Source organism: Mesitornis unicolor, unplaced genomic scaffold (genome assembly GCF_000695765.1).
Source record: "Mesitornis unicolor isolate BGI_N332 unplaced genomic scaffold, ASM69576v1 scaffold5564, whole genome shotgun sequence".
Classification (NCBI taxonomy): domain Eukaryota; kingdom Metazoa; phylum Chordata; class Aves; order Mesitornithiformes; family Mesitornithidae; genus Mesitornis; species Mesitornis unicolor.
This window is the reverse complement of record NW_010179283.1, coordinates 7,202-24,000: the sequence shown is the minus strand read 5'-3', so window position 1 is coordinate 24,000 and position 16,799 is coordinate 7,202. Positions and strand designations below refer to the sequence as shown.

Below are 16,799 nucleotides of genomic sequence, written 5' to 3'. Positions count from 1 at the left end.
CGCTCTATTTTTTATTCTTCTCAGCTTTCTAGTTGCACACATAAAATGCATTAATGCAAACGGCAAAACATTTCTTACAATGTCTAGGCTGTGCTCTTTGCAGCTGACCTACACTTCTCTCATTTTTCTTAGAGATCAAGGGCGGTTTGGCTTTTATTTTGCATTTCTTTTTCCTGCGCAACCCGGTGCCTCGCTGACCACATTTCTTCTAGGCCATTTCAAACGAGAGCAGCTTTGGTGGCCAAGGCCATTTTAGCTTCACTTACCTTCGAAAGTGTTCCTGTTTCTGAAATGAATGGTTTAACAAGGAAATGCGCTGACAACAACGAGAGGAATGGATACGTTGGACAAAATACACACACAAGACCAAAACGATACAAAAGCAAGGGAGAAAAGAATATAATCCAAATTAAACCCACTATGAATGCTTCTCAAAGCAAATTTGATTGCTCATGGAAAAAAAGCCTTCAGAAAATGGAAAAATGCACTGAAATGAAAGGAAGGGGAAGGGATCTTTTTTTGTGCCCAGTTCCAAAAAAAAAACCACAACCAAAGTGTGTGTGTGTGTGGAGAAAAGGAAAAGGAAAAAAAAAAAGGAAGGGAAAAAAAAAAGGAAAGAAATGGGCCGAAATAAGCCACAGAAAATGGAATTCTCACTAGAAAAATTAGAGAGAAACTCCAGCACACCTTGTGCGTTGTACATGCTGACAGAAGGGTTGTTATAGACCGCCGATTCCCCGAGCAATGTATTATAGGGGTTGTTAGTGCCATGAGGACGAAGCAGAGCATTGGTTATAAGATGATTAGCCATGGCTCCTGGAGCAGCCCGATAGAAAGACAGAGAAAAAACAAACAAACAAACAAAAAAAAGGTCAATCAGGCAAATGTGGCATTAAAAAAAAGGGAAAAAGAACATTCAGAATGACAACAGTTGAAATAGTCCTGATTACGAGCAGCCAGCTAATTAGACTCGGAAAACTGTATGCCACTAAAGCAGCACAGATGTTACTGACGATGCACAAATCCAAACCGATGCAAAAGAAAATGGATCAGAAAGCGGATAAGCTACATTTATGGTGGTTCCCCAGTCGCTCGCAATGTAAGCAAGGCTATGCCCACATGCTTGCTACAAAGAAAGGAAGGAAGATGGCAGCCTACACGATGGGAGGTGGGGGGGGGACTCTCTAGAAAAAAGCCAAATGAAGGAAAAAAAATAAATATATATATAATGACTAACAGAAAACAGCACATTCGACTCCCACTACAGGCTAGGGTCTCTTTTACTGGTCCTTCACAACACGTCTAACATCAGAAAAGCAGAATTGAAGAGAAAGGATGGAGAATGCGGCCTCTCCAAAGGCTCTTGGCACTTACCCGAGTTTCTCATGTCTAAGAGGGTGCCTTTCGCTTTGGGTACTGCTCTTTAAAAATGCCTGGTACCATCGTCAAGCACGTCCACAACCACCAGAATCCACCCTTGAAGGTGAGAGCGCTGTGGCTCCACCAGGTGTTTCTATCAAGAGTGGCCATGGAGATGCACGGTTCCAGGCTCTTCATTTGCCCCCAAAACACCTTTTCCCCCCACTTCCAGCCCTCTCTGCTGTTGTTTCCAAGCACACAGCCAGCATTTGTCCTCTCACTTTGGTTTATCCCTTGGAGTCTCTTCAGTAACATCATGGCCTGGCAGATGGCTGCCAAGACCTACCTTGTCCTCCTATCGCAGCCAGCAACCCAAGAGGCAAAGCCTTCCACCCCTCTTTTATCTGATCTACAGGAGCAAAAAATCCCTTAAATGCTTGCTCCAAATCTCCTCCAGGATCCAAAGAGGCGACTGATCCAAAATCTTGCCCCCAGGGCAATTCCCACTCCCAGCAGTAAAGACCTAGAGCAGGAATACTCCAAGGTCACACCGTGTATTTTACCTTCAGGGCTAAAAAACCTTAGGACAAACCCTTTCCATCAGGAAAGCAAGTCTTTCGTGGAGTGTCTAGCTGTGTTTAGAAATAAGGAAATAAAGCTGTATCCTGCAAGAGCATTATCATAAAATCACAGAATCATTAAGGTTGGAAAAGACCTCTAAGATCATCAAGTCCAACTGTCAACCCAACCCCATGATGGCCACTAAACCATGTCCTGAAGTGCCACATCTACAACGTTTTTTGAACACCTCCAGGGATGGGGACCACTTCCCTGGGCAACCCCTTCCAGTGCTTGACCACTCTTTCAGTAAAGACATTTTTCCTAATATCCAATCTAAACCTCCCTTGGCACAACTTGAGGCCGTTTCCTCTTGTCCTATCACTTGCTACCTAGGAAAAGAGACCAACACACACCTTGCTACGTCTTCTAGTCAAGCCAGGCCATGAAAGATTCAAAAAGGGACTTGTTTTTATATAGGTAATGGGAATGGCCAGAGTTAATGCCAGCCATAAATTCAGAAGTGACATAATTTGCTGAACAAATGATGCCATTTGAGGTTTAACTCAATCTCCATCACATTCCCTGTGAGATCTCTTTGGAGGAGAAGAATATTCCCACTGCATTGTTTTGAATGTTTTTGCTTGTAGTATCTTTAAATGGCAACTGCCATATAATTCTATATATCCCTGGTGTGATCTTATCTAGAGATCCCTAGCATGTGGAAACAAGCTGATCCCACCCTGGCTGGGAAGGTTGAGCTGTTTTGCATGGAGGGATGTGCTCATTGTGTGACAAGAGAGGAGAAGGGACAGATCTGTGTCGGTACACAGCATTTTTCTCACCTACGTTTGCTGGGGTAGTGGTGGGCCCCTGAAGCGAGCTAAATTCCCACAAACCTGGCTGCTTTCTAGCTCCACAAGCTAGACAGATCCTGGCAACTTTTAATGCAGATACAAGGCTCTGACTAGAAACCTGGCAAAAGGCTGAAAATACAGAATAAGTAGTTTGTGCTCTCTCTTGTGCATGTAAGAGAGGAGGCTTGGTAAAACAAAACAGCCACCCATTCCCCTGCTGAGCAAAAACACTGCATCTTCTGCCCTCCTCTCCCTTGGTTTTGGAGGGCGTTAAGATTTTTTAATTTGCAGATCAAAATGCCATTTTTTTTGATGGCAGTGCTGAGTAATTCTCCTGATGCAAATCCAAAATAAACCCACTGCTAACATTTTCAGCTCCCTTTCAATAAAAAAAGAGAAACCCAGCTGGGCCCTAAGCGCTCGACAGCAGGTTCCCATCACGGTGGGCTGGCCACGGCAAACTTCACGTTCCTGGTGGGGCACAGTAAGGGGAACCTTCGGCAGCTTAAAAACAAAATGATATACACCATGTATTTATTAATTTTGGCTCTTGTTTCTCCCTAGCTGTTTTAATCTCAGAGGATGCCGAGAGAGAAGGACTGCATCCAGGCTCCAAAGAGCCCGCAGTTACAGCTTTAGATAAAGCGATAATACACCAAACAAATCCCCATTATTGGGTTTCTCCTTCCCAGGAGGGAGAAAGAAGAAGGTAACACCAGCCATACATTGAACTATCATCCTGCTTTTTTTCATAACACTTCATCATTGCTATAGCAACCAACGGGGCTATTGGGAAGAGTGGATTAGGTCTGCAGACGAGGGACGAGCAGAAGGAGCAGGTGGACTACCAAACTATGACCCCTTTTGCATTGAAATGGCCTCGGTAATAAACAGCCAGCAAAAACCCAATAAAGCAAGCACGGGATCAAAGCAGCACACTCTTCCAAAATCCCACGAGAGAAAGCAGAGAGGCTTACGCTACAGCCCCATGTGAGGGTACACAGCAAAGGCCAGGCACTGGGGCTGCGATTGCAAAGGTTAATGCACATCTGGGGACCCAAAAAAGCAGAAAGAACAGGGCTGCGTGTGTCCGTTGACCTCCCTGAATCTCCTCCCTGGTGGAGACATGGCCCTTGGCTGTTGTTTGGCTCGGTGCTGGCGATGGGCCTCATATCCTCAGTGAGTGGCAGTTGCTCATCATTTATTTTTATTTATTCACTTACGGCCGGATCCTCGGCTCTCTTCACCTTCTGTGGCGTGACGCTGATTTCTCCCGGCAAATCACACAGCCCTGCGTCATCCTTGCTTCCCTGCATTTCAGAAATAGCGTTCCCTATGCAAATCTCTCCTTCGCCGTCTCCTGAAGCACCTGAGCCCAGCACGCAGCCACTACTCCATTTGCTTTATTTAGAGCGACTGCCTTCAACTCGGCTGTCTTGAAATGCCTTCAGTTCTGCTGGTCGCAGCAAGTGCACTCCATCTCCAAACCCCTGCTGCGCTGTGCACGGGTGGGATCATGAATTTGGGGCTGGGAAAAAGTCCTTCACATTCATAGGTTCAGCTGGGCATTTCCTTGCTCAGCGGGATGAGATGATCACAACCAGCAAACGTATTTAACAATGGGGCACACACCTTTGAAAAAATATCCCCTACAACCACAGAGGTACAACTACAGTCCAAAGTAGTATTTCCAGTGATATTCAACCAAAGATAAAAGTTCAGTACAAAACAGCTACCAGGCCAGCTCTGATATCCAAAATGACATTCAAATTCAGGTTTGGGGCAACACCAGCACTCAGTGTGAGGTTTCCTGATGCTGGATGCCCCCAAGTGAAGGGCTTACAGAGTGGGATCATGAGGAGAGAGGAAGGATGCTCCTACAGAAGGCAAACATTGACTGAGTAACGTGCAGACCCTCCTATTCCTCTCGTAGCATCGAGAATACTTATGATCCCAATGACGAAGATCCAGCCTTTCTTACCGGATTTAAAAGGGTTTAAAAGTCTAAGACAAGGCACAGCCAGTGCTCGGGGTGTGGGGGGAGATCTGGAGGGTTGCACTTGTGACTTGCAAACTGAGAAAATCCGATAGGGAAACCAACCAGGACAAGGAAAAAGAAAATCCCACAGATTTTACCATCTCCGTAACCACACACAGAGGCTTCAGATTGCTACATTTATCTCTGCTGTGTGCCTATGAAAGTAGGTATTATTCTAATGACAGTATGCAACCAAATGGTACCTTTTTTTTTCCTTTTGTAAGATAAAAATGGATGTTCTTGATGTCGGATAACACTGAATGTAGAAATAATTTTTTGGACAGCTTTGCTGTTATGACTGTAAGGGAAAACCGCACCTTGTTAAACACAAGTGTGATTTATGCACTCCCTGAAAGCAAAGGATGAAAATGTTGAGGACGAGTACATGTCACCAGACTCCAGACTGTATCATTCAGGAATAAAATCCACATAATTTCTTGTGGGCAGCTGGCTGACAAAGCCCCACAAAGACATTCAAGCTAACATGAATCATCTGCATGGTTACCCAACAGGATGGGGAACGGATCCAACTGCTCCTTCAGACATTCTGGAAAATAATGGCATTCAGTGGGGCTCCACCAGGCTGAAACAGCTTGAGCAGCACTGCTTTAGTCGGGATCATCCATCTACATAAGGAACAGCATGCTCCCACATTTCCTTTGGCTTCAGGTCTTCCCAATCGCATGCCAAACTCAGCTCTACCCTTGCTATGTCTATTTTAGCAGGGTGGAAACTCATGGAGGATGAGGAGATTCCCCTCCCTTTTGCTGAGGAAAGGGACCAAACCAGTTAACAAATTCCATGGGGTGAACTCGTAATCAACTCAATGCTTCTCTTGCTGTCCACAAACACCATAAATGAAGGCTCTCAACTTCTCACACTTCATATACTTGACTTCAGACCCTCCTGAAGAGAGGAGAGGCAGCCAGAGAGAACATGGACCATTCCCTGAAGGTACTGGACTACCAGGGAGCACTGCTGACCAGTTCAGCCTGGACACCAATGATATGGTTAGAGATGAATCCTCTCTGCTAAGCATCCATTAAAAAAACCCCAAAACAACACATGCTGCTTTATCCTGATCACAGTAAATAACCTTAATGTGAGTGTTACTGAAATAGCCTCTCTGCATTGATTTCAGTTTGTAAATTCTAGCTGGTCCTTAGCTTTAACTTACTTAGTTCACTTTACTCCCAGGGAAAGGAAATAGATTCAAAGTAGGTTTGTAGTAGTCAAAGCTCTTGTCGTCTTTGTGACTTATGAGCATTCAGTAGCGTCTTTTTCTGCGTTACAGGCAAAACTTTCAAGTATTTAAAGAATCCTGGTCTTCCACATGTTCTCTTGCAGTTTATCCCAATGATTGATGCAATTATGAAAAGTGCTATCACCCGTTCTCGCTGGAGGACAGCAGGTATTTTCAGTGTTTTTCCTGGTTCCCTCCAACAAACGCTCCGACGTTTAGATTTATTGAGCTGTGTTCTGATAATAGCCAACAGGATTCAGTTAATAAACTTCAATAAACCTCCCTATTAAATTTCTCTCAAATAGGTTTGTTGTCACTCGCAGCATCTAATCTATTCATTGAGAAGCTATTAATACTGACTGCAGCGAAATGGAGTTTCAGCAAATGAGGTTGTTAAGCTCTGGGCCATCTTCCGCCAAATGAAACATCCCAGGCTTTTACACCGAGACAGGGAAAGAAAGCCTTTCTTTACCCCTTTTTTCCTTCTGCAGTGATTTCAGATGACAAACTGGATTATAATCTGTGGGCCACGTTCAAAACGCACAGCTCGTCTACGTTGATTTATATACAAAGCTGCAGTATCCCTAATTGGTCCTGTTTAAACTTATTTCTCATTAGAGCTGAGCTCTTACCCATGGCAGGCAGAAAGCCCTAGGAACTGGACCACACCTGGAGCAGTCTGTATAAGCAGCCATGCTTTCTTCCTTCGTCCTTCACAGTCATCGTATTAAGACTGCTCTGCAGCAATACTCGGCTGGATCTAATACTCCCCAAAGCCTCCTCTGATTTCAGAAATTGCCTTGCCCTTACTTTTCCTCTTTAAATCTGATCCACCTAATGACTGAACTTCCAATTATATGGCTGTCAATCCTAAAATCAAAGCCAGTTCATAATATCTCCCAAAGGAAGAATGCCACGTCACTCACTGAAATCACTGCAACAAATCTCAGCTAACTCAGTCCCAGGCAGCAGAGAGGCAAAATAAACGAGAGGACAACTGACAGTGGGGTTCATTTTGCACGTGGGCAGAAATAGGAGCTAAATTCTTGACGTTTTGATCCTCAAAGCAGAAAATCATAATTTTCCTGGCATAAAAAAATTAAAATCGAACAGAGGCAATTTGCTAGTCCTAAAGGATGCTGCGTTTCCCTCACAAACAGAAAATACTCCTCTGCTCTCACCTGCCTCAAATTTCTCTCTGCTTCTTTATCTGATTATCAGGATGGTTCATTTTGAGGCCAGATGCTGACATTTAGCCAAACCAACAGACACTTAAGGGGGTTGCAGAGATTTATGTTTTGCAAACAGCAGTCCCTCCCGACCGTTTTGGTGCAAGTACATGGGCACAACTCCATCCAAAGACACCCTCTGTCTGGGTGCTGGGGCCCAGGCAGGGGTACCTGTGGGGTCAGGGGTGGATGTGCAGAGTCTGTAAGGGTTACAAGAGGGAGCAGAAGAAGCAGAGAAGCATAGAGGACGAAACCAAAGAGCTTCATCAGGAAAACACTGGTGGTGGAGAGATGGGGAGGTAAAGGAACAGTCTCCTACACTGGGTAAAATGGAAATTTCCAAGTCTTGATATAAATTGACCATCTGACACCCTCAGTCTATTTCTCCTGTGAAAGAAGGAGCTCCAATTTAGACAGATGCACCTCTTGCTCCACACCACACCCCCTGTTGCACAGTGATGGTACTCACAAGAGCAAAGTGTCTGCAGGACACTGACACAGGATGACAGAATCACAGAATATGAGGAGTTGGAAGGGACCTTGAAAGCTCACCCAGTCCAACCCCTGCCAGAGCAGGATCACCAGAGCAGGTCACACAGGACACTCTCCTTTAGCCCAATTATCTTTGAACTGTTTAGTGCTCAGAAAAAAACACACCCAAAAACCAACCAACAATGCGAAGTATTTTTATATGCAGGAATATTTTGAGGAGTTCCCCCTAGGCATCTGCAGGTGCATTTGTGAATCACAAAAGCAACCACAGGAACCTAGGACTTCCCAGGACACTGCTACGCTGAACCTGCCTACCCCAGTGCCACAACAGGGATGAGAATACAAGAAAAATGGCAGCAATCTGAACTTGAAAATGTGGTTAAAAATTACATGGGTCACCACTAGGTCTGTTTGCCAAAGTGTGTGTTTTTAAAGCCACAATTTAAAATTAAAAATCCCCCACCGCATAAAACCATCTCTGAAAGTCATAATATGAAAACTGACCGACTTCACAGTTTGCTGCCAACTGCAAAAGGAAAACAAACGGAAAGCAAACAGAGAAAGTATTTATTATTATTCTCTAATATCTTTAAGCCACAAGAAGAGACACAGGTGCTACTCAAAGCTGGCAAGAAGCATTTAGACAGCCTGTGACAGATCAGTTGATAGCGCCCTCTGAATATCCTACTGAGTACAGGTGAACCCCCCACTCCCAGAGCTTGCCTGCTCGCTATTTGTTTTATATGTAACATAAATTCAGCAGAAATCTGACTGTCACGCTGGTCACATCAATCCATCAAGGAGCGAATGAGCGTCTTGAGAAAGATTGACACACGCCAACAGGAGGGTTTCCGTGGCCCAAATTTCCACCCCCTCTCTTCTTTCTCTGAGCATCGGCAGCAAAGGGTCAGTGCCACATTTGGGCTATGATGGGCCGCAACTGCTCTTTGAAGGCTACCAGGGTTTGAGATCCCCAGGGGAATCTTGACTTGGTTTTCCTTTTCTTTCTTCATTTCCCTCCTCCTCTGCCTGTCTCCTTTCAATCACACCAAATCCCACCACGTTTTCACTGCTGTATTTCCCAATTACATCCAGACCACGACACCCACCACCCCTGCAGGCACGGCGAAACCCAAGCATCATTATTTCACCACACCGAGACCCATCCAGCAGAAAGGGAAGATTTGGGGAGAGCGACCCAAACTCGGCTCACTGCATACCCCTGGCGCTAACCTGCAGCTCTCCTCTTCTGCAGTGGCAGCCTCCTACCAAAGGCAGAATTTCACCCTCTTTTGTGTTTTCTAAATAACTTGCTTCCTAAAAAATGCAGGCTAATGTGGCCACCTGAAGATAATTTAAAACTTCACCCACCCTCCCTGCAACACACACAGTCGTCCCCGCTGAGTTAACAGCGCAGATACGATTTCAGCCTGGAAATCACAGCTTAATTATATTTTTGGGTGGGTGGGAGGAATTTGATGGCAGATTTCATTTAGGAAACAATCAGGTCTCGGATGGGTTAGAAATCAGGATATTAATGTTCTTCGTTTTAATTTTCCTCCCTGACTCAGATTCCCACTGTTTGAATTTGAGCTCAATTTGTTCTGTTCATTATGAAGAAATCCACATGAATTTGACATTAAACTGATTATCTCTGAAAACAGTAGCAATAAGTTCCCTTTTTCCTGTGTACGTTTCAGATTAAGTCTTTGTGGTTGATATAAAAAACGCAGGGGAGAAATAATGAAGCAAAGGCAAATCAAGTATTTATTCTGGAGTGCTACTTAGAAGTGGAGGCATGCAGGGACACCTCCCACCAGCCCAGGCTGCTCCAAGCCCTGTCCAACCTGGCCTTGGGCACTGCCAGGGAGGAGGCATCTGCAACTTCCCAGGGCAACCTGTGCCAGTGTCTCACCATAATCATGGTGAAGAATTTCTATTTAAGACTCACCATCCTGCTGTAAAGAGCTGCCAGAGGTCCTGGGGGCCAATCCTGCACCAGCTTCCAGGGTCCTGATGGCATTGATAAGTCTTAGTGGCTGTGATGAGACCCATCAGGGACTCTCATCCCTTGCTCAGCCCTGGGCACCCAGTCCTTGCCTTCTGTCTGTCTCCTGGCTGGATCTCAGACCTGGGTTGTAGCTTGGTTTCCAGCCCTGTCTCTGCCTCCATCTCCCCCAGCATCTCCTGGTCTCCCACCAGAGGACCTCTATAAATGAGGATAGTGGGGATGATGCCTTGCGGGTGAGGGGACATAAAGCATATATGCATATAGCCAAAAGACAAGAAGTGCACAAACTCCTGTTTGTATAGCAAGACTGTTATTGGAATAAACTATTCAACCTGCTGTCTAGTTTGTAAGGCAAGATGCAGAGCATTACAGCGGGAGTACAGCACTTGACCCAACACAACAGACTTCTGGAGTGATATCTATTTTTAAAGAAACATGGTGGCTTTACTCCTAGCTCAGTTATTTCCCCAAAGAGAGAAAATCCATTAAGATACAGTAAACATTTGCCACAAATGAAGATATAGTTCCCCTTATCTGCTAACATGACTGGATTTACATAGCTCCATCACTGCATTTTGCCATCACAAGCACTACCTCATACCAGTGACAAACTCTTCTTTGTCTCTGCTGCTCTGGAGCCTCACCAAAACAAGGAACACTCCTTTCTTTAACAGGTAACTTCCATTTTTCCAAAGTAGCAAGTTTTAGCAAACAGTCCATCCTATGTGCACCCCTTTTGGTCCAGTTTTTCAGTATTTCATGCTCATGCCTCTAACCACTTAAACCTCTCAAATGCCCTATGGTCAAAGAGGGACTTATATTTTTCCACTCATGACACTTGGTTCAACTTTAACACCACTGCAAATTTTCAGCAGTGGGAAAAACAATGTAAGGCACAGGGCGGATGTGAAATAGATGGCAGAAACATCCAGCCAGACCCACTGTGGGAAAAATGGGGCAAGGTTGTGGAGTCGAAACATCAGGAGCAGGAATTGGCCTGGATCCTGAAACAGAGTATGTGACCATGGGGTGGACTGGCTTTGGGGTTGTGCCTGAAATTCCTGGTACGATAAAGGAGAATAAAGAAAAATTTATGGCCAATTACTTTTGGGTAAGGGGTGTAGATAAAAGAGATACTGGAGCTGAAAAAAAGCCATAAGCAACATGGTGTCTACTAAGTCAGAAAAAGACATATTTACATGGCTAAAGGAGGAACACATTAAGACAGGCACCGTATTCCAGATGGATGCCCAGGAGGATCATGGAGGAAAAAGAGGGGATGGGATGGTATAGGAGATGCTGGTATACGGACAGCAAGAGCAGTCTTGCCTAGGATGTTATCAGGTGGCAGAGGACTGTGAGTGCTGTGAACGTGAACAAGGAAAAAAAGGCTTAAGTGAGAAAGGAGCCCAGCTGGGGGATGGCTCCATGGCTTTCTGCTTCCACAATAGAAACACGAAAACTGAGTGACAGCCGAGGACATGAAGAAGTGGAGTCAGGCCAGGACCTGGAGCATGGGGAGATTCTGTGGAGAAAGGATCATTTGCTCCCTGGTTTAGAAAGGGGGCTGCTGCCTGAAGGCTCTGGGAAAAATAGCAGCACACAAAGAATGTTTAATCTGGGACACTTTCATGTAAAAGATGTCCAGGCTGGTAAGAGGCTGAAAAAGAAAGACTTCTGAACTGGACCAACCTTGGCCAGGGAAAGCTCCTAATCATACGGCTCAAGGCTTGTTCTTGACTCCTCTGAGCTTTTAGTGCACACATGTAAATAATATATTAATGAAACAGCTCTTTTAAGACTCGGCATATATTAAAATATTAAGAGGAAGACAAGAGCTGTGAAAACTGCATTGACCCACTGGTCTGTTCTGGCTGCAGCTCTCTCCAGAGAGGCTGAAGCAACAATCTAATGCTTTAGGCCAAGTCTTAAGACCACAAACATTTATTTGCAGCTGGAATAAACAGGATAAAGTGTGAAGTGTCAGGGGCCCCACGCAGTTGGGATTCCTGTTGATGTCAGATGTATTTTCCTAGCAGAACTGACCACCTGCTGCTCTGGAGATGTTAACTTCCAAAGAAATGCTTTAACCTCTATTTTGCAGATCCTTCTGCCTACTGGAAAAGAAAAAAAAAACCACAACAGCAAATATTGTGCCTACCTGCATGAAAAAGAGGGAGGATGCCCCTGTACAATAGCACAATTTATTCAAGCCACTTAGGTGTCCCAGTTGAAAGGCTGCCCTTCCTAGATAGTTACCAGGTTGTTTCTGTAGCCAGTGGAGAGATTCAGACCCTTTGGGTGATTCATCTCACCCAATGATACACAAGGAAAATAGCTGGATGAAATCCACCTTGAAGATGCCTCCCCTGGCAGTTCATTTCCCAACTGACCTTTAAATAACGGGTGCACCTGGTAACAGGCTCTTGCCACCCTGGGATGAAGATTGCCTGCTTGAAACCTCTTCACCGCTTTCCCAATTTACAGCCATATTCTCCTTCTTTGCACGAGAAAAAGAAAAAGCCTAAACTGGAAAAGGAGAGACACTTTTCTTCTGTCGAGGAGCCCAAAAGATCCTGATGCTAAAGCATTGTAGTCTCGGCTGCATGAGAGAACAAGTCAACCTCTGCACTAACTCAAGGCGTGAATGTTTCATGCATAACACATTGGTTTGCCACCAAGATGGAGTGATGGATGGCCAAGGGGAAGAGTAGTCCTTGCTGTAACCCTTGTGCAACAACTGACTCCCCTCTAAAGCAGCCCTGGAGAAGCCTGGCTATACCTCTCCATTCTTTGATGTAAAGACAGAGAGAGAAGTAAGGGTAACACGTGGATAAATCAGGCATTTGCAGTAATGGCATCTTATAGCCATCTTTATCAAAAAAGCTTCAGTGCAAAGGGAAAATATCTTGGACCAAAAACCATCAGTGTAGGTCGAGGGAGGAAAGTGCATCTCTGTGTTAGCAACACCGCTTTCCCCTTTGCACTGATTTTGGGGATATATATCTATAATATTCAGAGAACTGAATCGCATATCCCTAGCTCCCCAGCACTCAGTAGTCAATATTACTAACAGCACGGTTCAAATCCTTCAAGCCTGTCCTCAGGCAAAACTCACCCCGAAATCAGTGGGAATTCTGGGTGAATAAAGACCAAATAAGAACCAAAGTCCCAACTCAATTTTCAGTTGAGCTTTGCAGTCCAACTGTTAGGAATGGAAATACTTCGGATTTTCACCGTCACGAGAGTCCAGCTGGGCCCAGTAATCCCAAGTCCACCCCCTCTTGATTCCAGCATCAGCTGGGCAGATACACAGAACAGAACTTGGCATCTGGCTGCTCTAGGCTAAGTCATAAGTAATTGCACTGGAGGAGAAAGAAACCAATCTCTGAGGCTCTTTTTCTGGTATTCCCTTACTGTCATTCCCCCATAACTTCCTGAAAAAGACTTTTTTTAAAAAAAAAGCTGTTCAATTTTCCTCCTGTGCCAGGCACCACATTTTGTTTGGCATATCCGTCTCCGATAGCCTTTCCTCCGCAGATGCCTGTAAAGTTCACATCAGTCAGTTCTTCAGACTACGTGTACTAACATTAACGGAGACGATTTCGTTCCAAGCACACAGTGTTTCTTACATCCGTGCTCTGCTGTTCATTTCTGCTGCCGTAAAGATGACAGCACCACTACATACCCAGGACAGGCAGGACTCTTGTGATGCTCAACTCAGGCTATATGGTGCCATAACGGCCCCTTTTCACCCTCAGCAGTGAGGGCTTGGCACCTCAGCAGCTCCTGGCACTAGCAGTTTGCTGGTGGAACGGGGACATTTCTTTTCAACTACATTTTATATATATATATGTTTTTTGCTTTTCCTAACTCCCTTCCAGCAATGACAATTTTTGGAAATACATGGGTAAAAATAATAAAAAAAAGAAAAGAACAAATGAAAAAGGCATCAACCACCGCAAAATCTCCTCCCAGTTACTGCTGGAACATTTCTGCTGTGGGAGACTAGGGTCAAGTGCTGGTCAGGGTGGGGAGAACACATTTTAGACTCCTTAAAGCCATCACGAGTGTTAAGAGATACGAAAAATAGTTTATAATTACCTCTGTTGAGTGAAGCTGAACTGTTTATATCTCCAGTAATAAAGGAAGACTCGGACTGCTTTCGAACTGTGTCATTCCACATCCTACGAATCCGGCTCTGAAGAGGGATTGAACCACAGCAGGTAATGAATTTTTAGCAGCTGCAGATAGGTTTCTTCCTGCCTCACTAAAGATGGCTATTGGCATGTCTGGCTCAGGATGAGACTTGTTTCTAGCCAGCTGTACACAAGCCATTGCCGTTTCGCTATAATCTGCCTTGTGCATACCATGCCTTCCTAACACAAGTGCCTATCTCACATAAGAAGTGCGTAATAGGATTGCTGACATCTTAATTAAAAACAGCGGTGGAAATCACATAGGAGAGAAACGCAGACCCGTGCAAGCTACGCTTTTACCAATATGGCACCAAATAAAGGAAAGAGAACTTAGGCACAGAAGCGCGCACGCTTGCTGTATCAACTGGGATAGTTTGTGTCTGGTTTTTGTGAAGTCTAATGGAGCTATGTCTTGGTGGCCCTGAATGAATGGGTTTTCTACAGCTACTATCCATCTAGGGGAATATCAGTGAAGAAAAAAAACCCCAACAAATGAATGACTTCTCTTCCCCTACTGAAAAATCTGTGATGGTTTTGCTATCTCTGCTATAGTTTCTGCTGCTGAGGAAACAGTGTCATGAATGTGTTGGCCTTCTGTTTTGTTTCTCAGATATGCTGTGGAGTGTCTACCTCCATGGCTTTTACAGCACTGTCTCACTCCTCCTCTCCCAGACCTTGACAAAGATCAAAAAAATCAGCCACATGCATACTGCGAGGGGTTCAATCACAGTCCCCATGCCAAGATGCCTGGGGAACCCAGGCGTCCAAGGGGAACTCTCTTTCACCTCATCTCTCAGAGACATGGATGTGTCCCACGGCTGTGTGAAAGTGGTGCTATGTGGTCTGGTGGATAGAGAAGGCTGGTTGCCCCTGTGACAGACCAAGCTTTTCGTAATTGCTAAAAATCCAGTGCTTCCCAGAGTAGGATCTTAGCCAGGTGAGATCTTCCAGGGCTCACTCATGTGGGCACAGCTGGAAAGTGCCTCCCATTAACTACATATCAGTGGGATCTCCTAATTATGAATTTGCCCTCTATAAATGGAAGTGCAATGTGACCGTGCACTTTTACAGCCATTATTTTTCACCTGCACTTTTAACCTATTGTATTTCTCTGACATGATCCATTGTGGATTCATTGTTCTGTTTCCTAAGTGCTTTTCAGGGAAAATAAAAAGGATCTTATGAGTTTTCCTTCTCATGGACTTTTCTATTTCAAAGTTAAGGATCAGATGCTTTTGAGTACTCAGGTGGACAACTCCATCCACTCTCCATCACCCGTGTGAGGCTTCTCCTGCCTACAATAGGTCTCAGGCACTTCCATCCTTCCAACGACAAGCTTCTGTGAGCAAAATAATGTGCCTTAGCACCTCAAACCTTACCTGCCATGAGGGAGGGCCCATTAAAGTCATCTCTTCTCAGAGAGAAGGGCACCTACCCAGGAGCTAAGTTATGTAAAACCAAAGGCTTTCACATGTGCTTGATACAATGAGTTTAGGCCACTGTTGATTACCATGGGATTTGATGGCCTGCTGGAGAGAACCTCCATAATCTATTGCTGTCATTTGCCCTGCATAACATCCAGACCTATGTAAATGCCAAAGCGGAGCTCTTGGATGACATCTTGGAAACCGTGGAAAATAAATAATAATTTCCTCCAAGACATAAATCGCAAATTAGGTTTTCCTGGGAGGTTACAAACTGCTACTCGCTGCATGTCTTTCATAATTTAATAGTGGAACTGCCACGTATAATTACTTCCATTAGTAATACTGAATAAATTTGTGTTTGGTTTCTATTGATTAAGAAGTAAGCTTCTTCATTTCATATGAACTCTTCGTCCATAAATCTGCACCCGTATGCACAAGTTAGCTTTGAAAGTGCTAAGTGCGCAAACTCCACAAAACCTGAATTTTTAGGTGACCACAGCATCACAAACCCAGTAATTTAATAAGATAATCTGACCCCAATGGATTCTCCTAAGATATCTATAAGCTAAGGCAAATCGAGTGAGGCAAGGAATTGATCAAACCACTGAAAGTCAGAAAGCAAACCCTTACAACGTAAAGGCTCTTGTGGCCCTTTTTTAGCAAGAAAAATACCTGGTTGTTATTTCTGTACATGGCAGTAGTGGTGACAACAACCTTCAACTTGCGATTAAAGGATGTACTGGGATGTATTATTGCTGATAAAACATTCCCAGATGCTGATCCCCACGGGGAGCAGGCAGGACAGCTCAGGTTATGAGCACCCACCTGCCTCGGGCAGGCAAATTTGGACTTTTTGTTCCAAGCGCGGGTTACCTGCGAGCCCGTGGAATATCTGCCAGGCGTCCGCGACCCCGAGGTTTTTCCTGAGCCGATGGAGCTCTCTGTACTTTTGCCACTACAGCAATGCGTGCGCAGGCATTTTCCATACTCTTTACGTACCTAGGCGAGGAAAAGGCAACAACATTTACTGGGTGGCTCCTCCTCCAACTCACCGCCTTCCCATTTTTCCTCGGTGGTTCATTAAAACCGCAGCTGTCCCAGCACGGGGGGAAGAAGCCCATTACACCTTGCAGCTGAACACTCTCGACGCGTGAGCTCGCCGTTTACGGCGGCGTCAGGGACTTGCTTTTTATGCAGCAAAGCTGCTCCTTGGCACCACTCAGTTGCAGCTTCCTCTGAGGCACATCAAAGGAGCATGGGAGAAACTACAGATACACTATTTATGGCTGAAAATTAATATCCTCATAGATTTGATATAAACTAACGTATTGGCTCATCAAGGTATTAAAAGTTATTGCTGCTGGCAGGGGACTCGGAAGAGAAATT

General features: G+C 44.8%; 1 protein-coding gene across 1 annotated transcript in view; it reads right to left on the bottom strand.

The window, feature by feature from the left end:
- The window catches only part of LOC104539233 (latrophilin-3-like), a gene marked incomplete at both ends in the record, with an annotated part of 21,953 nt that extends 5,541 nt beyond the window's left edge, over nt 1–16,412 (bottom strand). Inside the window, 2 exons of the mRNA XM_010182706.1 lie at nt 13,892–13,988; nt 16,287–16,412. Coding sequence (XP_010181008.1) covers nt 13,892–13,988; nt 16,287–16,412 — 223 coding nt within the window. The remainder of the gene's footprint in view (nt 1–13,891; nt 13,989–16,286) is intronic.
- Nucleotides 16,413–16,799: the final 387 nt, after the last annotated feature.